Here is a 26,818-nt window from a genome sequence, read left to right as displayed (position 1 = left end):
TACTGCCAGATGATATCACTTAGACATTTTTTTTAATGTTTCTTCAAAGCATTAACTTTATTCTTTTAATTTATTTCTTAATTGGAGGAAAATTGCCTTACAAAGTTGTGTTGGTTTCTGCTATACAATAGCACAAATCAGCCATATTTATACATATATCACCTCCCTCTTTATACATGGGGGTCTTAAAAAGAAAAAAAGTTGAACTCATAGAAGCACAGAATAGCATGGTGGGTGCCAGGGTTGGAATGTGGAGGAAGCAGGACGGTGTGCAGGACCCAAAGGGAAGTCCGTGGGTGAGCAGTGAGCAGGGACTCTGGGGTTCTGTTGACCGTTCACCGCTCTTCCACCCCAAACAGCCCACGCTGCTTCCCCACTGATGAGGATTCATTCTTCATTCCCGCCCAGCCCTCTGCCTCTTTGGCCACATGTCCATCCCACCTGGCGCTGTCTTGGGTGGAGGCCCACTTTACAGGGGCTCACAGTTCCACTGGTTCCACCCATGGGGGATGGCGATGTGATGCAGGTTGTGACTGATTTTCTGCACGATTTTGTTGGCTTTGTCCGTGTGGTTATACACGGGGATGCCGAGCTGGTCCAGAGCCTGGGTGTGGACAGCCAGGATGTGGGAGATGAGCCCGTGGCCACGGTACTTGGGCACCGTGGCCCCCATCCGAATCTCTCCCGTCTGGTCCATCAGGGACCAGGAGGCAGGGGTCCCCTCAGGCCCCAGCAGGCAGAAGGTAGGGAAGGCCTGGATACAGCGCTCGATGAACCTCTGGCTCCTCTTGTTGCCACCAAAATGCCAGAATTTATTCACCAAAGCGGCATGGGTAGGATCCATGGATGAAAGCTTAAACATCTCCTGGTTACTATTGACAAGAAGGAAAAAAAAAAAACAAACAAAAACTCGTATGTCACACATACTGAGAAGTATTATACATATTATTTGCCCCCAAATGGTCTTCAGATGATGCATTTGAGAGTGCAGGGAAAGGCACAGATTCTGCAACAAGGCTACCCAGATTCATAATTCAAAAGCTGTGTGATTTCAAACAGGAAACATGCTGTCTCTCTGCCTCCTTCCTTTATAAAGTGAGCCTATCAATCGTACCTTCCTCAAAAACTGATAAAAGAGCAATTACACCGTAAGGACCCAGGACTTTTGCCTACCCGCAGTCAGTTCAGTTCAGTCATTCAGTCGTGTCCGACTCTTTGCAATCCCATGAATTGCAGCACGCCAGGCCTCCCTGTCCATCACCAACTCTCGGAGTTCACTCAAACTCACGTTCATCGAGTAGGTGATGCCATCCAAACATCTCATCCTCTGTTGTCCCCTTCTCCTCCTGCCTCCAATCCCTCCCAGCATCAGACTCTTTTCCAATGAGTCAACTCTTCACATGAGGTGGCCAAAGTACTGGAGTTTCAGCTTTAGCATCATTCCTTCCAAAGAAATCCCAGGGCTGATCTCCTTCAGAATGGACTGGTTGGATCTCCTTGCAGTCCAAGGGACTCTCAAGACTCTTCTCCAACACCACAGTTCAAAAGCATCAATTCTTCAGTGCTCAGCTTTCTTCACAGTTCAACTCTCACATCCATACATGACCAGTGGAAAAACCATAGCCTTGACTAGACGGACCTTTGCTGGCAAAATAATGTATCTGCTTTTGAATATACTATCTAGGTTGGTCATAACTTTCCTTCCAAGGAATAAGCGTCTTTTAATTTCATGGCTGCAGTCACCATCTGCAGTGATTTTGGAGCCCAGAAAAATAAAGTCTGACACTGTTTCCACTGTTTCCTCATCTATTTCCCATGAAGCGATGGAAGAAGATGCCATGATCTTCATTTTCTGAATGTTGAGTTTTAAGTCAACTTTTTCACTTTCCTCTTTCACTTTCATCAAGAGGCTTTTGAGTTTCTCTTTACTTTTCTGCTATAAAGGTGGTGTCATCTGCATATCTGAGGTGATTGATATTTCTCCCAGCAATCTTGATTCCAGCTTGTGCTTCTTTCAGCCCAGTGTTTCTCATGATGTACTCTGTGTATAGGTTAAATAAGCAGGGTGACAATATACAGCCTTGACATACTCCTTTTCCTACTTGGAACCAGTCTGTTGTTCCATGTCCAGTTCTAACTGTTGCTTCCTGACCTGCATATAGGTTTCTCAAGAGGTAGGTCAGGTGGTCTGGTATTCCCATCTCTTTCAGAATTTTCCACAGTTTATTGTGACCCACACAGTCAAAGGCTTTGGCATAGTCAATAAAGCAGAAATAGATGTTTTTATGGAACTTTCTTGCTTTTACCATGATCCAGCAGATGTTGACAATTTGATCTCTGGTTCCTCTGCCTTTTCTAAAACCAGCTTGAACATCTGGAAGTTCATGGTTCACGTACTGCTGAAGCCTGGCTTGGAGAATTTTGAGCATTACTTTACTAGCGTGTGAGATGAGTGCAGTTGTGTGGTAGTTTGAGCATTTTTTGGTATTGCCTTTCTTTGGGATTGGAATGAAAACTGACCTTTTCCATTCTGTGGCCACTGCTGAGTTTTCCAAATTTGCTGGCATATTGAGTGCAGCGTTTTCACAGCATCCTCTTTCAGGATTTGAAATAGCTCAACTGGAATTCCATCACCTCCATGAGCTCTGTTCGTAATGATGCTTTCTAAGGCCCACTTGACTTCACATTCCAGGATGTCTGGCTCTAGGTGAGTGATCACACCATTGTGATTATCTTGGTCATGAAGATCTTTTTTGTACAGTTCTTCTGTGTATTCTTGCCACCTCTTCTTAATAGCTTCTGCTTCTGTTAAGTCCATACCATTTCTGTCTTTTATCGAGCTGATCTTTGCATGAAATGTTCCCTTGATATGTCTAATTTTCTTGAAGAGATCTCTAGTCTTTCCCATTCTGTTGTTTTCCTCTATTTCTTTGCATTGATCGCTGAGGCAGCCTTTCTTATCTCTCCTTGCTATTCTTTGGACCTCTGCAATTCAGATGCTTATATCTTTCCTCTTCTCCTTTGTCTTTCGCTTCTCTTCTTTTCACAGCTATCTGTAAGGCCTCCCCAGACAGCCATTTTGCTTCTTTGCATTTCTTTTCCTTAGGGATGGTCTTGATCCCTGTCTCCTGTACAATGTCACGAACCTCCATCCATTGTTCATCAGGCACTCTATCTATCAGATCTAGTCCCTTAAATCTATTTCTCACTTCCACTGTATAATCATACGGGATTTGATTTAGGTCATACCTGAATGGTCTCAAGGTTTTCCCCACTTTCTTCAATTTAAGTCTGAATTTGGCAATAAGGAGTTCATGGTCTGAGCCACAGTCTGCTCCTAGTCTTGTTTTTGTTGACTGTATAGAGCTTCTCCATCTTTGGCTGCAAAGAATACTATCAGTGTGATTTTGGTGTTGACCATCTGGTGATGTCCATGTATAGAGTCTTCTCTTGTGTAGTTAGAAGAGAGTGTTATGACTAGTGCATTCTCTTGGCAAAACTCTATTAGCCTTTGCCCTGCTTCATTCCATACTCCAAGGCCAAATTTGCCTGTTACTCCAGTCAGAAGTATCTAAAAGTTAAGTATGGATGCTGTCGGCAAAGCAGCGACTCAGCATTTAATGAGGGAATTGATAAGACCCCATTTTACTGATGAGAAAACTAGGTAAACAGAAAATAGGTGAGTGCCCCAAAGCACATGCTAGCAACTGTGGGTAAAGCCAGAGCTTGGGAACCATGGAATCATAGAATGTTGCTGTCAGAGGGTCCTTGTCCACTATGGGAACTGAAGTCCAGAGAAGTGGTGTGATGTGGAGTGTAGGCAGCCCCAGAAGCACAGAACACTGAGCCTGAAGTCATCTTCAGGGCGTAAAGGGCTTTGGAAAGGGTCTTGAGATGGGGAACTAGGGGATCTGTACTCAAGCCCATCACACCCTTAACTATCCATGTGACCCGAACAAGCTATTTCATCATCCAAGCCTGTTTCTGTCAGGAAAATAGGGATAATATCTCCTATCTTGTCTACCTCCAGGGTGGACAACAGAATCAAATGAGACTATAGATGTGAAGGTGTTTTCAGGTGTAACCTGGATTCGCTCAAATTCAAGCCCATTAAGTCAGCCATGCTGTCTAACCATCTCATCGTCTGCTGCCCCTACACCCCTTCATGAATCACAGCCTTGTCATGGCGAAGGGGCTTACGTAAATCAATAAACCTATGAGCCATGCTGTGCAGAACCAGCCAAAATGAACGGGACATGGCGAAGGTTTCTGATATAACATGATCCACTAGAGAAGGAAATGGCAACCCACTCTAGTATTCTTGCCTGGAGAACTCCATGGGCAGTGATGTATGATACTGTGAGTAAAACGTTTCCATTCATTTTAACACAGAGGACCATAGGACTGGGCATCTCTGAAGAAATGGCATCTGAGAGTATGAATGACAATAAAGAGGCAAGTGTATGAAGATCAGAGGGAAGGACATTGTGGGAAGACGAAGTGCAAATGCAATGGCCCAAAGCCATGTGTGGGTGCATGGGATCGAGTTGTATAAAGAGGGTCAGAGCCGCTGGTGGGAGTGAGGAAGGGCGACAGGATAAAGTCCAAGAGGTGATGAGTTCCAGGTCTTATAGGACCTTGGAAGTTCATAAAGGAGTTTGACTTTGATTTTTTTTTCTTTGGCTCCAAAATCACTACAGATGGTAACTGCAGCCACCAAAAAAAAAAAAAAAAATCTTTCTCATTGGAGGAAAAGCTATGACAAACCTAGACAGCATATTAAAAAACAGAGATACCACTTTCCTCACAAAGGTCCATCTAGTCAAGGCTATGGTTTTTCCAGTAGTCGTATATGGATATGAGAGTTGGATTGTAAAGAAAGCTAAGTGCCAAAGAATTGATGCTTTTGAACTGTGGTGTTGGAGAACACTCTTGAGAGTCCCTTGGATTGCAAGGAGATCCAACCAGTCCATCCTAAAGGAAAGCAGTCCTGAATATTCATTGGAAGGACTGATGCTGAAACTCCAATACTTTGGCCACTTAATGTGAGGAGCTGACTCATTGGAAAAGCCTCTGATGCTGGGAAAGATTGAGGGCAGTGGGAGAAGGGGATGACAGAGGATGAAATGGTTAGATAGCATCACCGACTCAATGGACATAAGTTTGAGCAAACTCCTGGAGATGGTGAAGGACAGGGAAGCCTGGCGTGCTGTATGTAGTTTGTGGATTTGCAAAAAGTCAGACACAATTTAGCGACTGAACAACAACAGCAAGCTGAGAATCCTCAGTGGCTCTTCGGCAGGTGAATGGATGTAACCCACATCACACTCTAAAAGCATCGCTCTGGAAATGGATTGCGGGGAGCCAAGAGTGAATATGGGGAGAGAAGTTGGGAGGCTACTGCAATGGTGAAAGAGCATCTTTTTTCAAACTCACATGGCTTTGGGTGGGCCATATCCAACAGGTAAGTTCTTTGTCTCTGGCAGGGAAGGAAGAAGTTTCCTCGCTGTCTCCGGCATCACATAGAGAATGCACTGTGTGTGCTCAACCTTAGCAAATTTGGCGGCTGCAAGACTCTGTATCACCTCATTCAGACTGGACTGTGAACCTAGATAGGGGTAAAGTTAGGGGAGAAGTAACTGCCCTTGTAGATGCTCCTGGAAGCTTCCCAACAGACATGTCCAGGATTGAAAGTCAGCAACTTTGCTTCTGGTGTTGCAAGCGACCGTGTGACCATGGCCTCATCACTGCCTCAACCTGTTTGCTCTTACCCAATACAGAGATAACACTAGAAATACTGTGGAATCGAGGACACGTGGCATTTTAAAAATCGTAGCAAAACTTGGGCTTCCTTGGTAGCCCAGTGGTTAAGAATGCGCCTGCCAATGCAGAGGTCATGGGTTCGGTCCCTGATCCGGGCAGATGCCTTGGAGGGACTAAGCCTGTGTGCTGCAGCTTCTGAAGCCCGCTTTCTTAGAACTTGTGGTCCACAACACGAGGAGCCATGGCAACGAGAAGCCCAACACCGCAATGAAGAGCAGCCCCTACTTGCTGCAACTAGAGAAAGCCTGCGGGCAGCAACAAAGACCCAGCACAGCCAAAATAAATTAAAAAAAAAAAATAGTAGCCAACCTTTGACATGCCCTGGTATTGGTCTAATACCACATTTAATCCTTACATTAACCATATGTATTGCATGCATGCTCAGTCATGTGCAACTCTTTGCAACCACATGGACCACAGCCTGCCAGGCTCCTCTGTTCATCGGATTCTCCAGGCAAGATTACTGGAGTGGGTTGCCTCCTCCAGGGGGATCTTCCCAACCCAGGGATCGAACACACATCTCCTGCATCGGCAGGCAGTTTCTTTACCACTGTGTCCCTTGGGAAGCCCAGCCGCAAGTTTCAGGTACTTCTATTATCTTCATTGTTTATATGTGAGGGGACTGAAAAATAGATATGTTACACTACTTGCTCAAGATCACGAAGCAAATAGTAGGCAGAACAGGGACGTCACCCAAGGGAGTCCGATTCCAACACTGACAGGTTTTCCTGTGACTGGGGACGTGCTCTATGGCACAAGGACTTATCATTCCAATTGTGGCTCAGTGGCAAAGAGTCCACCTGCCAGTGCAGGAGACACAAGAGCCGCAGGTTCGATCCCTGGGTCGGGAGGATCCCCTGGAGAAGGAAATGCAACCCGTTCCAATATTCTTGCCTGGAAAATCTCATGGACAGAGGAGCCTGGTGGGCTGCAGTCCCTGAGATTGCAGAGTTGGACACGGTTTAGCAACTAAACAACAAACAATAAGAAGGCCAGAGGGGTAGATCAGCTCTCACACCCAGTCACCCTAAGGGACCTTCAATATGTCTGCAAAACATATCAGGAATCCTCATCTAACAAGAACTTACATTTCTCACATGTTCTTAAAAGAACCCTCTAGTTTGCAATGTTTGAATTCAACTCCACTGAAGAGATGGTGTTAGCTGACACAGGGTGTCACCATCAAGCTGAGTGTCTGGGGTCTAGTAGGAAATACTGATTGTAGGGGATGTACTCAGGATAAAGTGATGCTCCAGGTATAGATATGAGCAGTCCCCTCAGTGGGAAGATCACAGAGCCCTTACATACTTTGGATCTGCAAACGTTGTTTCCAGTTGATGACATCTAATGTGGTAAGGGACTCTTGACAGTTGTTGAGATCCTTGGAATAGATTTGGTAGGTGTTGGTATAATGATCAAAGTCATCTGCCATCTCCTGTGTGGTTGGGTAATATAAATAAACCAAACTGATCATATCCAGTGATTGGAATACTTGTTTGGTATTTCAGTATACAGTGCTATTTTACAAACTAAATATCGCTATTCTTCTTGGTGTGCTATTATCATTTCTGAATCATTTTCACCATATGACTAAGTCAGGGATTTAATGAATGATTCCACTTACAAGTAAGAAAAACTTGATGAAGGTATTTTTCTGTTGCATGACAATTTCAAATCAACCAAACACTTACCAGTTTAGAGTGCATTCTTCAGTGATTTTGCAATCCTCAGGAGAAAGAATGAAATTTTGTTAAAGACAAGCTTCAGTTGCAAGAGTAAATGTTACTCTGTTTCAAAGAGTCTTAGAACAAATGGATTATGAGGACAATATTGAAATGGACACAGGTAACCTTGCATTAGAATTCTCACATGTGATAAAGCTGTACAGAATGAAGACCCAGGATGCCTTAAAAATGTAAACTGCAATGCACTGTTTAAAAAAAATTCATATTTCCAAAAAAGCTAAAACAAAATTTGCTCAAAAATATTGTCTCAAAATTAACAAATAAAAGATGATGAGATTATTTTGAAGCTGAAGGAAGAAATCAAAGAACAACTACCCAACAAGGGAGGAATAGCTGGAAATTGTTGCCCAGAAATGCCCTTCCGATTAATACCATGAACAATCTGTTTTTTAAAGATTGCATTAAAAAGTGAATATTATTCCCTTTTTAGATTTCAATAATTAAAGTATCTTTACTTTTGTATTCTGTTTAATTTGGTACTTAAAAAAAATCACTATACATTTAAATTTTACTTGCAAATAATTCATCAAATGATATTATACAGTTACATATTTTTGATGTGGGAATTTTTATACTTCATTTTCAATATGCTTAGAAAGAAAGTTATGACCAACCTAGATAGCATATTCAAAAGCAGAGACATTACTTTGCCAACAAAGGTCTGTCTAGTCAAGGCTATGGTTTTTCCTGTGGTCATGTATGGATGTGAGAGTTGGATGTGAAGAAGGCTGAGCACCGAAGAATTGATGCTTTTGAACTGTGGTGTGCCTTGGACTGCAAGGAGATCCAACCAGTCCATTCTGAAGGAGATCAGCCCTGGGATTTCTTTGGAAGGAATGATGCTAAAGCTGAAACTCCAGTACTTTGGCCACCTCATGGGAACAGTTGACTCACTGGAAAAGACTCTGATGCTGAGAGGGATTGGGGGCAAGAGGAGAAGGGGACGACAGAGGATGAGATGGCTGGATGGCATTACTGACTCGATGGATGTGAGTCTCAGTGAACTCCGGGAGTTGGTGATGGACAGGGAGGCCTGGCGTGCTGTGATTCACGGGGTCCCAAAGAGTCAGACATGACTGAGCGACTGATCTGATCTGATCTGATAACATATTTATATTTGAAACAGATTAACAACTTAGTCTGATTTTTAAAAGTCTAGTACTGAAAATATATTCTGAAATACAAGCATCATAATCTGTTCTTTTTATTTCCCTAATGTTATCATTGGAGTAGGAAATGGCAACCTACTCCAGCGTTCTTGCCTGGAGAATCCCATGGACAGAGGAGCCTGGTGGGCTGCCATCCATGGGGTCGCAGAGAGTCAGACACGACCGAAGCGGCTTCGCACACAACGTTGTCATATTTACCTTCACACATGTTGGGGTGTTCCTTTCGCTGCTTAGAACGCAACCTCTGTTCTTGTCAACCTGTCAAAAACCTATTATTCTTCAAAATTCCCTTTTGGCAAAACGTCTTCCGTGAAAGCTCTCTGGTCCTTGCCCCGCATCCTGACCTCTGTAGCCTAACCGTCTCTTGGCCAGCGCTACTCCTGTTTCTCCCATACTTATTGTACCTTGTCACACCTTGCTGTATTTGCTTTGCTTGTCTGCTTCCCTCCAGACTCGGAGGTTCTTGAGCACGGGGGCCTGTTCACTGTCACTGCATTTCGTTTCTGTATCCACAGGGTCTACCACATTGCCGGGCACCTGGTGGGCACATAGCGAATACAAACACAGACGCACATTCCTTCTGCCCCTGGCCCCTTACCTGCTCCTGAGGGCGGATAACCACTGTCTTAAAATCAGGCCACTTGTCCACCAGGGCCTTTAGATTGAATGGGTTTCCCTGGTTCATGTGGAAGACGGTCCCGTAAACCTGCCATATCCCGAGAAAGTGAGAGGGTCAGCTTATCAGGAAGGGATGGTGAAGCACCCTGTTTGATCAGGACAAGGCTTATTTCTATGAAATCAGGTTAAGTACCTAATAGGGCCTTTATTTTGGTCTTCAGGTTCTACTTTATTACTCCAAATGGAAATAGACTTTGGGGTCAAACAGTGAGAACATTATATTGTGTGTATGTGTGTTAGTTGCTCAGTCATGTCCAGCTGTTTTTGACCCCATGGACTGTAGCCTGCCAGGCTCCTCTGTCCATGGGATTCTCCAGGCAAGAATACTGGAGTGGGTTTCCATTTCCTTCTCCAGGGGATCTTCCCAACCCAGGAATAGAACCCAGATCTCTGCCTTGAAGGCAGATTCTTTACTATCTGAGCCACCAGGGAAGATAAAAAATTTTATTAGTATATTTTAAAATCCAGATAAATAAAATGAATAAATTAAAATCATCTACTAACACATTGTAGAATTTAGTGTTATATCTTTCCATTTTATTCCATTTATTTACACACACACATAGTTTTCAGGGTTCCCTGATGGCTCAGTCAGGGAAACTAAAGAAACTGCCTTCAACGCAAGAGACCGGGGTTCAATCCCTGGCTCAGGAAAATCCCCTGGAGAAGGGAATGGCAACCCACTCCAGTATTCTTGCCTGGAAAATTCCATGGGCAGAGAAGCCTGGTGGGCTACAGTCCACGAGGTCACAAAGAGTTGGACACGACTGAGTGACTAACACACACACATACAGTTCTTAAACATGAAATCAATTACCTAATACATATTAATTTAACATCTGTTCCCCCCCCCACATACACATACACACTATACTATGAGCTTGTTTCCACATCAATAAACAGAAATCTATATAATCATTTTAATGGCTGCATAATATCCATTATATGGAAGGACTACTTCAATTTTACTGTCTTAATGCTCATCATTTCAGTGTTTTCTAATCTTTAAGAGTTTACTTTTCAATGAAAATTGCTTTTGCATAAATCTTTGCAAATATGTCTGATATTACAAATTCTAGAAGGGGAATTTCTGGGTCAAACACCAACTGTTGTTTAAATATTTTATTTTTCTTGCACACGTCTCTGAATCACCTTCCATAAAGGTTAAATGAATTCCCATCTATGTAAAAAGTAGAGACAGAGCATGGTGTTAACAACACAAGCTTTGGTGGCCAAGGTCCAAGGGCAACACTTATTGGGCAATTTTTTAAATCTTTGCAACCATCTGTTCAAACATTGGTGCCCTCAAAACATTGAAGAGCCCGAGAAAGAGATTGTCCAAACTGGAATGAGCCACATGGTTGTGGGGAGAGGAAAAACAGCAATCCATACCAGGGTGGACCTTAGGACCTGGATGCATTGAAACAAGATGCCTTAGCAGAAGGCATGGAAGAATGCCAAAGACCAGGGCCGACGGAATGGTGACTATTTCAGGCAAAGGACCACCTCTCACCCTGTGCTTCCCTACTCTTGCCATGAAATGTTCATGTCAGACTAAAGCGAAAGAGGAGGAGGCAAACTTTGACTTTGTCTTTCAAACTTTGACTTTACTGAGTTTTTATAAATTAAATTTCTGCCGTTAGCAGATGCTCAATATAGAAATTAAATGCAGCTTTAAGGAAAATAAAATACATGCTTTTCCACATGACGTTTGGAACCAGTGGCATTTATATACACGTTTCTGTGCCCGTGATAGTGTCATTTAACCGGAACATAGTGACTCAGGCAGCCACTGCAAACGGAAGGGACCGAAGCTACAGGCGAGCTAAACCCACATAGTTTCCTCTGCTTGGGAGATAGGTGGGCAGTCCTTCAGGCTGCAATACCCAGATTTTTCTCTCACCTGAGACTTATTAGCAACTAGTCAATGAGTTTTAGGTCATACATTTGTAACAAGAATAAATTTTACAAATATCCTAGATTTCTGCTTCTGGGGAAAAAGCTATGTCATCAAAGAATCAGGTGAGTAGAGAGGAAAAGAACCTCATTAAAACTGAGGATCTCATATTGAGAGTTACTTTGCCTTACAGTAGAGTTGGGCTAAGACTAGTCATGCAAAGATTTTCTCGAAAAAGTTTGGGATCCACTTAACACAAAAAGTAAATAACAATTCAAACCCCAGACATACAGCATAAAAGAAAACAATTTAACTTGAAAAATTTTCCAAGTAGACTTGGAAAAATTTTCCAGTAAAGAGAAAATTAATTCAGGCACCTAACTGATTTAGTTCCTTCCCCTCCTCCTCCTGAAAAAATACTTTTGAGGTTATATTGAATACATGGTGTAGTTCCTGATATTTGGCAAGTGTTGTGGCACCCTACTCCAGTACTCTTGCCTGGAAAATCCCATGGACGGAGGAGCCTGGTAGGCTGCAGTCCATGGGATCAGTAAAAGTCGGACACGACTGAGTGACTTCACTTTCACTTTTCACTTTCATGCATTGGAGAAGGAAATGGCAACCCACTCCAGTGTTCTTGCCTGGAGAATCCCAGGGATGGGGGAGCCTGGTGGGCTGCCGTCTATGAGGTCGCACAGAGTCGGACACGACTGAAGCGACTTGCAGCAGCAGCAGCAGCAGCAAGAAGTATTGGCTATTAATTTTATTATATCTTAGTTAACCCTCCAAACATCTCTGCAAGGTAATGATAACCCTGCTTAGGGCTTCCCTGGTGTTTCAACTGATGAAACATCTGCCTGCAAAGTGGGAGACCTGCGTTTGATCCCTGGGGCGGGAAGATTCCTTGGAGAAGGAAATGGCAACCCACTCCAGTATTCTTGCCTGCAGAATCCCATGGACAGTGGAGGCTGGCAGGCTACAGTCCATGGTCTCAAAGAGTCAGACTCGCTGAGCGACTCACACACACACAACCCTGTTCAAGGTTGAGGAGTGTCTACCAAGAGTATTTACTTTCTGGTTTTACTCATTTTACATGCAAGAGCACTGAGATTTTTGCAGTGTTACCCAGAAAACAATGAATTTGTGGGATCAAAGCCGTCTGACTCCTGACCTTGTTCCTCTCAAGAGCTGCCTACCCTACCCCTCAGTGTAGCATGCCTCTGGGCTACACTAAGCACCCCTGGCCCAGCCTACACATGACCCCTAAACACAGTGTCAGGGCACCAAGGAGAAGATGCGTTCGGTGCTTTGCCACCCCATGGACTATAGAGCTCATGGGACTCTCCAGGCCAGAATACTCGAGGAGTAGCCGTTCCCTTCTCCAGGGGGTCTTCCCACCCAGGGATGGAACCCAGGTCTCCTGCACTGCAGGCAGATTCTTTACCAGCTGGTCTACAAGGGAAGCTCCCCCCAAACCCCTGACCAAAAAAGGATATAATACGATGCTATTCCTTTCAGGTTTCCCATCAGCATGATCAGTATAATTAACTCTACTAAATTCTATGTCATATTCATGCTGCCCTGAGAAGTCTGGAGCTGTGATTCATCAATAAAAGGAAAAGCGTTTATTTTCCAGACAAGCCCTGTATGCTAACAGAGTTTATACTTAAGGTTTTTTGTTGTTGTTGTCTACTGTTTTTGTCTAACTTATAAATTGTATTGATTTTTAATTCCAATTGTCCATTGCTAGTACATGGAAAACCAATTTTTGTATTTTGTATGTTCACCCTAAGGCCTTTGCTAAACCTAATTGTACATCTAGGAGCTTTGGGATTTTGGTAGATTCCTTAAGATTTTTCTCATTAGACAATTATACCAGCTGTGAATAAACACTACTTTATTTTTTTCCAATATGTATTTCTCTTATTTCTTTTTCTTGTCTTATTGTGCTGATTAGTATATCTAGTACCATTCCCACTGGGACTGGTGGGAATGAATATCTTTCCCTTGCTACTGACCTTAGCAAGAATATTAAATCTTTCACTATTTAGTTTATTCTTAGGTATAGATTTTTCCAGTACACGTTTATCAGGTTGAAGAAATTCCCTCCTATTTCTAGTTTGCTGAGAGTTTTATTTTTATCAGAAACATTACATTCTGTCAAACATTTTTCTGCATCTACTGAGAGAAGATCTATGGCTTTTCTCCAGTCTGTTGATAACAGTGAATTGAACTGATTGATTTCTGAATGTTGAATCTGCCTTGCCTTTCCAAGATGAACTTCCCTTGGTTATGATGTATTATCCTTTTGATATGTTGATGGATTTGACTTGATATTATTTTGTTAATGGATATCTCTGTTCACAAAGAATATTGTTCTGTAGTTTTCATTTTGGTGTCAGGGTAATTCTGGACTCATAAAATGATTTGGGAAGTGTTTTCTCCTCTGCTCTATTCTGCAAGGGTTTTTGTGGAAGTGATATTTTTTTCCTTACGTGTGTGGTAGAAATTGCCACTGACAATATCTGAGCATGGAATTTTCTTTGTTGGAAGGTTTTAAACTACAAAGTCAATTTCTCCAATGGATAGAGGGCAATTCAGGTTGCGTATTTCTTCTTCAGTGACCTTTGGTAATTCATGCTTTTCACAGAATATACAAATTGAAATGTATGGACTTAGTATTGAAAATTGTTTTCACTGGAAGTGCCAAGTCTTAACTATTGGACTGCCAGAGAAGTCCCTAGACTGTTATTCTTTTTTAGTATAAGCACTTAATGCTATCTGTTTCTCAGTTACCAACTGCTTTAGTTGCATTCCAAAGCTTTTCATATATTGTATTTTTGTTTTCATTCAACTAAAATGTTTTCTAATTTTCCTTGTAAATTTAAACATGACTTATTTAGAAGTGTGTTGTATACTTTTAGAAATTCAGGTATTTCTAGATATCTTTCAGGGCTTTTTTTTTTTTAGTTTAATTCTATATTGTTCAAGAACATACTTGCTATATTTCAATTCTTCTAAAATTTTAAAAAATATGGTCTATTTTGCTAAACATTCCATGTGCACTTGAAAATAGTATGTACCCTGCCATGGCTGTGGAAAGTATTCTATAAATGGCAATTTATTCAAGCTGGTTCATAGTATTTCATATACAATAAGTTCACATATGTATTTATAGGTTTTCTGCCTTTTCTACAAATCACTGAGCGAGAAGTGCTGAGCTCTTCATGCCTGTGTGCTTCCCAATTTCTTCTTTCAGGGTTCTCAGTTTCTGTCTCGTGTCCTTTGAGCCTCTGTTCCCAGGTTTATGCATTTCAGGTTTTCTTACATCTTCTTGGTGAATTGATTCCTGTATCATAATAGTGGCAGTCTTTATCTCTAGTAATAGCCTACTCCCTTGTAATATATATTATTGCAAGAAAAACACTTCCACTTCTCTAAGGTACAAGATCATTCCTTAAACACAATTTCTGTCTCATTCAAAGTTAAACATAATCCTTGGGGTTTGACAAAAAACAGAATTTGACCAATTATTAATTACAAAGAAGAACCATAATGGATAGCTCTTCACCAGGCACTTGATTGTTTGCTAAGAATAAACATTGACTTTGCCAATTCTGGGAAAAAAAAAAAAAAAAAAAACTTCCAGAGTTACATAACATGAGCTGAAGGGCACGAGGGAAAGGTTTGGCGTCATCACACAACAAAGATCACAATGGGTTCAAATCATAGCCCTGCCACTCACCGCTGGCATGATCTTGGTCAAGTCATATGACTGAGCCTGCCTTTCCCCTTTGGTTCTACAGACATGACATAGCTGTCTTGCAGATAGGTGAGGTAAACCAAACGAGCAGCCAGATGGGTGAGCTTGGCACAGAGTAGTGCTCAGGGTTTCCTTGTTCTCTTTCCCACCTTCCCTCAAGCCATCCCTAGCCCTTTTCCCCTTAAGAATGCTCCACTCTCACCTTTAAGGACTCAGGGAGACTCTTCCTCAAGGATTTCTCTAACATCTGCAGCAGTTGTGGGCCTTGTAAATGGAACATCTTGGCAGGTCCCTTAACCTAAGAGAGGATCGACAGACAAGGAATGAGAAGTGCTGGAAGACACACAAAGATGCCCAAGTCCCTGTTTCCTGGGAAACAGCAATGGTTAAAAAGCAAAACAGAACAAAAAACCCGCCACTCCCTTCATGTTTCTGAGTGTCTTCCTGCAAGGAATTGCCCTTCTCCCATTGGGCTTAAGACTCATCATAACCGTCATGTTGTCTGTGACAAGGCTACTAATCCTTCAAACTCCCCCTCTTCAACAGCTCATAGAAGTCAACATAAAAAAAACTTCAAACAAACCAAAAGCCAAACAACCCCATTAAAAGGGCATAAGAACTGGATTCTTTCTGTTTACTCTCCTTTCCTCCATGGTTAGGTGGATGGTTTATCCCAGCTTAACAATCGCAACAAAGTGTTCTAACAGCTTAACAAAGGTTATTGGCTTGACAAAACATTAATCCGTCTTCTCTCCTGCACAGAGTCCTCTGGCTGTGATCCACCCTCAGCTCAAGCCAACACTGGCATTCAGAATGATCCTCCATGAAACTTTGCTGACTCCTTTCCATGAAATAACCCCTTTCTGCCTGGCCTTTCAGATGTTTGTAGATCTTACCATCTGAGAGTTCTTCTGTTGAAATAATACCCTCTTCCTATTTCAGCACTCCTTTTCCCTCTTGAAATAATCCTTTCAAATAAAGTCTCTCCTTACCAAAGTCTGGCTTTGATTTTTTATTTAATGCTTTTTTGGTATGGTTTCATTATATTTTAAATAGACTTTTGTGACTAGACTGGAAACCTAAGTATTGCTTTATTCATCTATGAGTCATTCACTTATTCAATCACTCAGTAAGTGTTAATATTTATTGAGAACTTAATGTATTCAACAAATGAGGTGTCACCTAAGCTAGGCTGAACTACATTTCCCAGAATTCCCTTCCCTTTATGTTTCCACTTAGGGCGGACCACAGAGATTCTCTGGTAGCTCAGCTGATAGAGAATCTGTCTGCAATGCAGGAGACCCCAGTTTGATTCCTGGGTTGGGAAGATTCCCTGGAGAAGGGATAGACTACCCACTCTAGTATTCTTGGGCATCCCTGGTGGCTCAGTTGGTAACAAATCCACCTGCAATGCGGGAGACCTGGGTTCAATCCCTGGGTTGGGAAGATCCTCTGGAGGAAGGCATGGCAACCCAGTCCAGTATTCTTGGCTGGAGAATCCCCATAGACAGAGGTGCCTGGCAGACTACAGTCCATGGGGTCACAAAGAGTTGGACACGACTGAGTGACTAAGCACAGCACAGCATGGAGAGACTCCTATGGAAAACCTGGGTGCTGTTGTTCAGTTGCTCAGTTGTGTCCGACTCTTTGTGACCCAGTGGACTGCAGTACGCCAGGTTTCCCTGTCCCTTACTATCTCCTGGAGTTTGGTCAAACTCATGTCCATTGAGTCGGTGATGCCATCCAATCATCTCATCCTCTGTTGCCTCCTTCTCCTCCTGCCCTCAATATTTCCCAGTGGAAAACCCGGAGAGCAAAATTAAAGCAGCGGGCATTTTGCAGCTAACTTCAGGGATTCCCAGGTGGCTCAGTGATAAAGAATCCACCTGCTAATGCAGGAGACTCAGGAGATGTTGGTTCGATCCCTGGGTCAGGAAGATCCCTTGGAGGAGGAAATAGCAACTACTCCAGTATTTCTGCAGGAAAATCCCATGGACAGAGGAGCCTGGCAGGTTGCACAAAGTTGGACATGGCACAGTAACTCAAAATATAAGGTAGTAGCTGGGCTGGAAGTGCTTCTCTCTCCCCTGGGTCTACCTTCAGCCTGTCTGTCACCTGGGACAGGGGAATATTAACCCCTTAATGGTTTGCAAATGTTTTCTCCTATTCTATAGATTGTTCATTTTGTTGATTCTTTTGCTGTACAGAAATTTTTAGTTTGATATAGCCCCACGTGTTTATTCTCTGCTTTCAATACTTGAGCTTTTGTTGCCATATCCAAAAAAATCATTGCCAAGACCATGGTCAAGTTCCCCTCCCACCCCATACCATGTTTTCTTCTAGGAGTTTTATGATTTCAGGTCTTAATACATTTAAGCCTTTAATCCATTCTAGGTTAATTTTTTGAAGTGGTCTTTGTATCTTGATTGTAGTTGCTGTGGGCAGTCACTGAGGCTGGTAGGAATCACTTAAGTCCTGTAAATATATGTTTTCTTTACTATAAGTGAAGTGTGCTAGTCTCCTCTGTTGTCCTTCTTTTCCACACAGGACCACAGAATATTTCTTTAACTCAGTATCTGGTTTAACAACTCTGGACTGTTTTCATTTTATTTAGGCCCTAATACCAGAAGACCTTCAAAATCCAGCTTTTGTTCCCGTTTCAAAGTCTTACTCAAATTTCCCTTTTCTATTGACTCCCTTTAGTTCCTCAATCCAAACGGAACAGATCACTCTCTTTTCTGTACCCCCCAAAGATTATGTACACATTTCAATCAAAACTTGTTACAGCCCTCTAGCTTATCAGTCCTCTGGGCAGGATCTTAAATCATTTATTCTATTATTCTCAATGTTTATTACACTGTTGGGCACACAGCAAGAACTCAGTGTTTATTGATTTAATGTATGACATGCTTGCATAAACCAATCATCTCTTTAGTCACTCTGGGATTACTAAGGGAAAAGACTCATTCTTTCATTCAACAGGTGTCAGTAGAAGAACCAACTACATTCTGGGCTTGGGCCATTCCTACCAGATGTTTCTTTGAAAAAAAGGCTCAGACTAGAATAGAAGTACCTGTGCCATATCTTGGAAAATATCAAGACAGTAGAAGTGTATCATTTCTAAACATTAATCAGACATCGCATGTGTGCTGAGTTGCTTCAGTTGTGTCCAACTCTTGCAATCCTTATGGACTGTAGCCCACCAGGCTCCTCTGTCCAGGGATTCTCTAAGCAAGAATACTGGAGTGGGTTGCCATGCCCTCCCCCAGGGGACTTCCTGACCCAGGGATTGAACTCCTGTCTCTTATGTCTCCTGCATTAGCAAGAGGGGCTCTTACCATTCATGCCACCTGGGAAGCCCATTCAGACATTAGCTAGGAGCATTTCACAAAAAGACTTGCATGAGAATAAGAAAAGTTGAATTTGATGCCAGATTACTGGGATAGAATACTAAAGTTCTGACAAGTACATTTGGGAAAACTTTTGCACTTGCATATATGCACACACACACACACACACAAAATGAACACAAATGTAATGTTCAATAACTGCAGTTGACTAAAACTGAGGAGATTCATTTTAGGGGGTGCCAGGCTTGATAACAGCCAAAGCCCTGGGAAGCACAGTGTTGAAACCTTTGACAAAGCCATTCCAGTACTGGGAATTTATCCAAAGAAAACAGTTCAAATGAAGAAAAAGACTCTGAAAAAGTTTGAAAGCAATACAATATTAACTCACAGGCATGTACAGGACACAATCTCAGTGTCCTGCTATACATATAATTCATGTAAATATGACCTATCATTCTTTTACTACTCTAAAACCCATTTTAACATGAAGGTTATATGTTGCCATGTGAGAAAGTCTTCAAGATGAACATGAAAAGGAGGGACATGACACTGCAAAAATAACTAGAGGCCTTTTTGTGTGCATATTTACATAAATCACAGGTGATAAAAATTTAGAAGGAAACACCAATTATATAGGAGCATTATAACTGAGATTTTAAAAATTACATTTCTTTTTTATGGTTTTAAATTAATACTAATCTCATCTGGATTGTAGTCTGTTGACTACAGTCTACCTCGTCTTTTGGAAACTTTAAGAAGGGCACTTAATTTCCCTGGCCATCATTTATCCAAGGGGGGAAAAAAATCTGACTACCATATAATGTTTCTAGGGAATTGAATAAGATCATGTTTGCATAGTATGTCTACAAACTGTTCCATAAATATCACCCAAACCCACATACTTCTTCCTAGAAGCTGTTACCTTTTCTGGCACGCCAGCTATTAACAGGAAGTTTCCAAATCACGCCACGTTTACGTACCAATTCAGAACAAAAGCCTGTCTTTATCCAGGGAAAAGTTCTTACAGAATCAGGACACTACCCCGTACATGGTACATGCCTGATACAGATTTCTCAAAGGGAACTACTTCCTTTTCGCCTGGCATAACTCTCAGCACTCAGAAATTCTTTATCCGCATCCAACAGCAGCGTTTTGGTTCATCCGCTTCAGTGAGGAGACAGGGGCCGAGGCGTCTCAGAGCAGTGATCCTCCTTGGCTCTTACCTGTGACACTGTCTTCCACTCAGTCTCTGCGGAGATCCCCCCAGAAACAAGAGGCAGAAGATCATTCCAGAAGATGACACGTATCTTCTGGCTACTGTGGTCTTGAAAAGTGTGCCTATTGGTCCTGATCCCCAACCTGCTGAGCTGAGAGTCTTAACTGAACCCACGTACCAAGCTGCGCTTCAGCGGCTGGGTGTGGGGAGTCCCTCCTCCCAGGTCCCGTGGTTTGGCAGAGTGCCCCCCTGAGGCTCATTTTTTTTCCAGAGGTCTGAGCTGCTTTCTGATCCCAGAGGTCCTTCCAATCCCCCCAGTCCTCAGCAACTCTGAACTGTGAGATCCTGGAGGCAGGATTTCTACAGGCAACGCCTGGTGCGCTCCAGCCGTTTTCATGAATACCTGCGGCAAAAAGCAAGAGACGGCCACTGTTTGAACTTGATGTAGAGAATCAGAGCTCTTTTTTTAACCATAAGAATTACTAACTTGGAAAGACTTAAAGGGCCTAGAAAGTACCCCCCACCCCCACCCTCACCTTTAGGATAGTTCGGTAAACCTCAAACGGAATAAACAGAAGGAGAACCACTCCCCAGACATATCATAATTAAACGATTAAAAAATCCCGGATAGACAGAGAACCTTAAAGGAAGCCACAGGAAAAGCACGTTTGACACGTAGGGAAACATAGGTGCAAACAGTGGCTGCTTTCAGAGGTGCACGAGGTCGGGAAGACAGTAGTGTCAGTGAGTCCAGTCTTATACTGCTTGCAGCTCCGTAGTCTAGTAAAGGAACGTTGACTATTCAAAGGCCTGGCAAGGAACGGTGACTTTTCAAAGGCCGGCAGGCCAAAGCGACAGCTGCTTGCGTCCCAGAGAACCGTCTTGGCTGAGTTAGAACTCAAGCTTCTTACTACTTAAAGGGGAGGGATTAAAATAAAACATTTCCTAGTTTGGGTCAGCCTCTGGATGGGACTTGTTCATGTCTTCCTTCCTTCCGTGATTCACAGGTGGGTCTGGTCAGGATGTTTCCTGTGAGCTAACAAAAGTATTTTAGCTTGATGCTCCTTATCTGGGAGGCAGAGATAATAGGGAATTATGCAAATTATACTTAATGCCCATCTCTCATTCCCAGAGATACAATTGAAGCTTAAGGTAGTAGCTACTGCTTTAGTGAGTAACTTGTAATAGAATACAAAGGTTCTTCCCTTGTAGGTTTCTGCACTGTCAATGTTCATTCCACAAACTTGTGGGGAAAAGGATTAAGACCACTGAAAAGTTGTTGTTGAATCACGCGAATACACCGGGATTCCTGGCCCCCGGAGGAGAAGAATTCAATCTGGGGCCAGAGACGAGGCTTGATTGCTCAGGAGCTTTTGTGTAATAAAGTTTTATTAAAGTATAAAGGAGATAGAGCAAGCTTCTGACATAGGCATCAGAAAGGGCAGAAAGAGTACCCGCCTTGCTGGTGTTAGCAATGAAGTTATATACTCCAAAGAATGTCTGGAGGTTGTAAAAGACCTCATCAGACCTACTCCCTAATTTACATTTTAAGATAACACTGTCCTCAGGCAAGATACATCCTAGTAAAGACCAGGTCTACTCCCATAATTTACACTTAAGATAACAGAAGGTTGAATCCAAAGACTGTCCTTAGGCAGGATACATTATTGTTATATAATCCTAAGGAATGTGGAGAAAGAAAAAAAGTTTGTCCTTTCTTCCTCCTTGAGAATTCCAGACCTCTCTCTCCTTGGGGACCCCTAGACATCCTATCAACCTGCCTAGGAACTGACTCTCTCATTCCCCCCTTTTCTTTTAGGAGAATTATGTTGCCTAGGAAAAAGGGGCATCGTTCTCGTTCCATAACTACTTCCGAGCTCGGAATATCCATTAGCTTTTGGCATATGAGTAAAAATCATTTTCCCCAATCCTCTCCAGATACTTCCCACTTCGTTGTAATCCAGATTTGCTAGCTTTTCAGTCTTTGGGTTATTTTTTTGACAAATCTCACACCTTTTGATATATCCTTTAAAGTTTTCATTACATTTTACCTTCAAACAAACGAGAAACCATCCTGGTAGTACTCTCGGCACCCAAATGAAAACTCTGATGTAAACCCTTAAGAATTTTCCACTGAGCATTTTCAGGAATTATTAATCGTCCATCCTTGGACTGTAACCATCCTTTATCAGTAATCTTTGCTCCTCGTTTCTCACATCTTTCTAATTCTTTCTCAGTATATTGTGGTTTTTCCTGTTCCACAGGACCTGTCCAGATCAAAGGCGTCTGTAGTGAAGGGGTTTCGTAAAGTGCCACTTTTCTGGCTTGACAGTCAGCCAGCTGATTACCTTTGGCTATTTTACCTCCCATCCCTGCTGTGCCCTTTGCAGTGCATAACAGCTACTTCTTTAGGACAATATATAGCAGTTAAAAGTCTCTCGATCTCTCTGAAATGCTTAATAGGTTCTCCTGTTGCTTGTTTTAAACTGTCTCTCCTTCCACATTGCAGCATGAGCATGTAAAGTCAAATAAGCATACTTAGAATCTGTGTAGATATTTACCCGCTGCCCTTTGCTTAACTTTAGAGCTCGGGTCAGGGCCACAGGCTCCGCTAACTGAGCACTGGTTCCCTGGGGGGAGAGATTTTGCTTCCAAAACCTGTTCAGCAGTCACCACGGCGTAACCTGCTTTATGCTTTCCATCCTGAACAAAAGAACTGCCATCTGTAAATATTTCCATGTCAGGATTGGCTAATGGGGTATCCTTTAGATCCTCCAGAGCTGCATAGTTTAAAGTTAGGAATTGAGAACAATCGTGATCAGGTGTTTCATTTTCCTTCTCAGGAAGGAACGTGGCAGGATTTAAATTTCCACAAACTTTAAGCTTAGTTACTGGTCCTTCTAACAACAATGACTGATACTAAGAAGCCTACTGTCTGTCATCCAAATATTAACCTTAGAATTTAAGATTCCATTCACATCATGAGAAGTCAGTACAGTAAGCTTTCATCCATTAATTATTTTTAAAGCTTCAGGTGCTAATAAAGCCGCTGCCCCAATTACTCTTAGGCGGTGGGGCCACCCACGTGAAATTACATCTAATTCTCTGCTTAGATAGCAACAGGTTGCTGGTGAGGCCCTCGGGGTTGTGTCAAAACTCCCAATGCCACACCTTTTCTATCATGACAAACAAATTAAATTCTGACCCTGTGGGCAAGCTCAGAGCTGGAGCTTGCAGGAGAGCAGTCTGAAGAATCTTAAAAGCCTTTTGAGTTTCTGGAGACCAAACCAGTTTGTCGGTTTGGGCCTCTGAGTTTCATCGCTAGAAGTTTATATAAAGGCCGGCAAATTCCACATAACCTGGAATCCAAATGTGACAGTAACCTGTGATTCCCAAAATCCACTCAATTGTCTTAAAGTCTAGGGTAGGGGATGATTTAGTATGGTTTAATTGTCTCAAGCCGATGGCCCTAGTCCCTTCTGATATGATTAGGCCCATATATCTAACCAATTGTTGACAAACGCTGAGCCTTTTCTCTTGATGCCTTGTAACCACAGCCTGCCAGAAAGTTTAAGAAATCTTCTGAGGCTTGCGAACAAGCGTCCTCTGTCCTCAGCACAGAGCAAAATATCATCTACATATTGTAACACCACTGCTTCAGAGCTATTAAAGTTTTGTAGATCCCGTGACAAACTTTGTACGAATAAGTGAGGACTGTCACCGAAATGCCTGGGGACAGAAACTGTCCAGGTTAACTGAGAAGCTGGCTGTGTAGGGTCTTCAAAGGCAAATAGAAATTAACTTTCTTCCGCCAAAGGCACTGAATAGAAGGCATCCTTTAAACTCAATTACTGAGAAATATTTGGCCCGTTCAGGAATTTCAGACAATAGAGTATAAGGATTAGGCACCACGGGGTGTAAAGGAACTACAGCCTCATTTATTATTCGTAATCTTGAACTAGTCTCCATTTACCATTCGATTTCTTTATACCCAAAATAGGAGTGTTGCAAGGACTGTTACAGGGAATTAATAGTCCCTGCTCCTTTAAATTTTCGATGATGGGTTCTAACCCTTCCTAACTTCAGGTTTCAGGTGGATACTGCTTCTTATGTGAAATACGGGTGGGTCTTTGAGCTTAACAACTACAGGAATAGCATTTTTGTGCTCGACCCACAGATTTTCCATCAGCCCATACTCTAGATTTACATTTTGTTCAACCAAAGGGAGAGAAAGGGAGGGCTCCATATTCATGAAAACAGAGGCATGGACCTTGCTCAGTATATCCCTTCCCAAAAGGGTGAGGGAGATTTTGGCACGATGAGAAACTCGTGTGAAACAGCACAGAATCCCAGTTGCAAGATAAAGAATAACTGAAATAATACCTTTGGCTCGTCCAGACTGTCCCCATTACGGAAGCGGATCGGGAAGAAAGTGGGCCAGGGGCTTCAGTAAGCACAGAATAAGTTGCCCCAGTATCTAAAAGGAAATCGATGGATTGGCCTCCCACAATTATTAATACCCAGGGTTCCTCAGGTGTTATTAGGACGGGAGCCTTGTGTGGGGACCCCCGGGGCGCCTTCAGTCCTGATTGTCTTGAGAGTCCGACCCTGGAGACCTACGCTTCTGGGGGCAGTCTCTCTTCCAGTGTGGTCCTTTGCAGACCTGACATGGAGCCGGGGGCGGCTTAGATGCCTGAGGGCATCCGCTTGAGGCGCCCCTCCTTTCCACAGTAATAGCAAGCCCATCCCTTTTCACCTGGGCCCCTCTGGCAGTTTTCTCAGGCTGTTTAAGAACGTTTTTCATGGCTATGGCGAAGGCTTCAGCCTTTCCTTTGTAATTTTTTGCCTTTCTTTCTTTTCCTCATATTCCCTATCATAATAGACTGTCTGAGCCAGTTGTAACAGAGTATCTAAGACTGATTTGGTCCATACGCCTGTTTAATAGCTTACGGCGGATATCTAGAGCCTACTGAGTGAGAAATCTATTCTTTAAGATCACTTTTTCCCTCTTCACTTTCAGGATCAATCTCAGTGAATCTGCGAAGAGCCTTCTCTCATTCTATCTAGGAATTTACCAGGAGCTTCCTTCTCCTCCTGTTCCATATCTGCCAATTTGCCATAGTTTAAAGGCTTAGAACACGCCTGCCTAAGTCCTTCAAGAATACATCTAACAAAATGACTCTGATCCCATCTTCCTTTAGCTGTGTTGTAGTCCCAGTCTGGTTCTATAGTTGGGACCGCCGCCTGATTCCCAGTGGGGAGGGCTGCTATCCTTGTTCCTCCCTCTTCCCTACTGATTCATTACCAAGGCCATTCATCTCCATAAGCAACTGCTTTTCCCCAAAACTCGAGTCTTTGACTTGGGAGTCAGCGTTTGTCCCAAGATATACATCACATCCTTCCAAGTGAGGTCATAAAGCAGAGCTTTAAAAGCTCTAATATATTTTTCTGGGTCCTCTAAATAGTCTCCCAGATCCTCCTTGATTCTTTGTATTTCTTGATAAGAAAAAGGCTTATTAACTCTCACAGACTGATTATTTCTCCCGGTGGGTGTTTCATAAAGAGGCAACAGCATGTGTGGCTGTTCCTCAGTCCTCTCTGGCTGCTCTGCGCATATGATCCCAGGGATAGATTGGAGAAACCTGTTTTTTCCTCTTCTCTTTGTCTCCTGTCTTCCATCTCATCTCTTACTTCGATGGTCTGAGTTTCTACTGAAACCAGAGTAGTCTGAGGTCGTACTGAGACAGGAGTTGTTTGGACCTCCATGTGGGCAGTTTGAATCCCAGTTTGGAGTCCCCAGCATGGGGGCAGAGTAAGAGGACAGGAGGGAGCTGAAGGTTTCACGCCCAAATCTATGCCCTTAGGACATAAGTCGGACATATTTCGCAGAGAGTAAAAGGGCAACACAGATGCTACTTCTACCCATTTCCCTTGTTCCTTACAGAACCGGTCTAATTGTAGAACAGTATTATACTTAAGAGACCCTCCAACTGGCCACCGGTTCGCCGTCTTCTAATGGATATCGTGGCCATGTAGTATCACATAGGAAGACCAGGTGTGTCTTCTTTAAGACCTGGGGATCAAATCTATCCCAGTTTTTTTAGGATACAGTTCAAAGGAGTGAGGCTGTGAATTGTTAGCTCCATCTGTAAGAGAGAAAAAAAAGCGCCAGCGCCATTTTTTCTACCGGAGGCGTCCCTCCCTGCTCTAGATGGGGGTGTAGACAGACGTTACACCAAAAGCTTTCCTTCCTGGTCGGACTTAGTCTGTCCCTTACCGACGCAGGCGCCGTACTCGTCCCTCCCGGTTCTACCACCGAGATGGGGTGGGGATGTACCAGTGGTAGACTTGATAGCATCCCTACTTGACGTCCAGCCTTCACCTTTAACCTTGCTTGCCTCTGATGTCACCCAGGGTGAATCAGAGTAATCTTCCGGAATGCATCCAAGCTAAGACCGCTATATTCATCACCTGAGTGCCTGTGCACAACCCTGAGTATTTCCTGACCACAATAAGACCGACACGAACATAAAACTGAGATGTCCTTTCCAAGCATCACCACACCAGTATAACAGCCTCCTCTGATCTACTAAGAGTCGGTGTTACCAAAGAAAAAAACCCATTGTAATCCCAGTCCTGAATAAACCTTTAACCTCAGAGATGTTCTGGGAGCTAGAGCTCCATCTAGCTTCCGAACTTTCGACTCCTAGCGAGGCTAGGCGCTTTCTTGACTACCAATTCAAGTTTGGGACCTAAGCCACAGTATACAATAACAGTATAGATCACAAGTCCCTTGAAAGTCTATGATCCAATAGATTAGGTTAGTACTTCTAATTCCCAAGGAGTTATGAAATGGTCAAAGAGATCGAAAAGTTTGACCAAGAAAGGAGAGTTCGGTCCACACGCTTTGCCCACTTCTGGTCGGTTCTTGAAGGAGACATTGGGTGCCTCTTGGCATTGGCGGGTTGGTATAATGCCCCAACAGGTTTCTGCCATAAGCCGTATGAGATCACTGTGGAACTGCAGAGCAGGGCTCCTTACTTGCTTCACGCAGGGCATGTCATTCATTCACGCAAGCACACGGTAGAGTTAGTAAAGCACAGCAGAAATCGTGTTCGCTAAGAGAACAAAGAACTAAAGCTCCAGGCATCATTACCTTGTCCTGAAGGATCCAAGA

At 43.0% G+C, this 26,818-nt stretch overlaps 1 protein-coding gene across 8 annotated transcripts; it reads right to left on the bottom strand.

Moving 5' to 3' along the window:
* LOC123464552 (glycine N-phenylacetyltransferase-like) lies at nt 1–26,818 on the bottom strand. 8 transcript variants are annotated; one of them, XM_045162897.1, is made up of 6 exons: nt 26,798–26,818; nt 15,278–15,373; nt 9,336–9,443; nt 7,132–7,258; nt 5,437–5,608; nt 1–872 (listed from the first exon to the last, which is right to left on the bottom strand). In XM_045162897.1, the coding sequence occupies exons 2-6, from the start codon at nt 15,353–15,355 to the stop codon at nt 470–472; spliced, it is 888 nt and encodes a 295-aa protein (XP_045018832.1). In that variant the 5' UTR covers nt 15,356–15,373; nt 26,798–26,818; the 3' UTR covers nt 1–469. The 8 variants fall into 8 exon arrangements, with proteins under 8 accessions (XP_045018832.1, XP_045018830.1, XP_045018831.1 ...); XM_045162895.1 differs by lacking the exon at nt 26,798–26,818 and adding an exon at nt 19,649–19,660; XM_045162896.1 differs by lacking the exon at nt 26,798–26,818 and adding an exon at nt 19,348–19,634.

Source organism: Bubalus bubalis, chromosome 16, assembly GCF_019923935.1.
Source record: "Bubalus bubalis isolate 160015118507 breed Murrah chromosome 16, NDDB_SH_1, whole genome shotgun sequence".
Classification (NCBI taxonomy): Eukaryota; Metazoa; Chordata; class Mammalia; order Artiodactyla; family Bovidae; genus Bubalus; species Bubalus bubalis.
The sequence above is the reverse complement of the archived record's forward strand: the minus strand, read 5'-3'. Positions and strand labels throughout refer to the sequence as shown.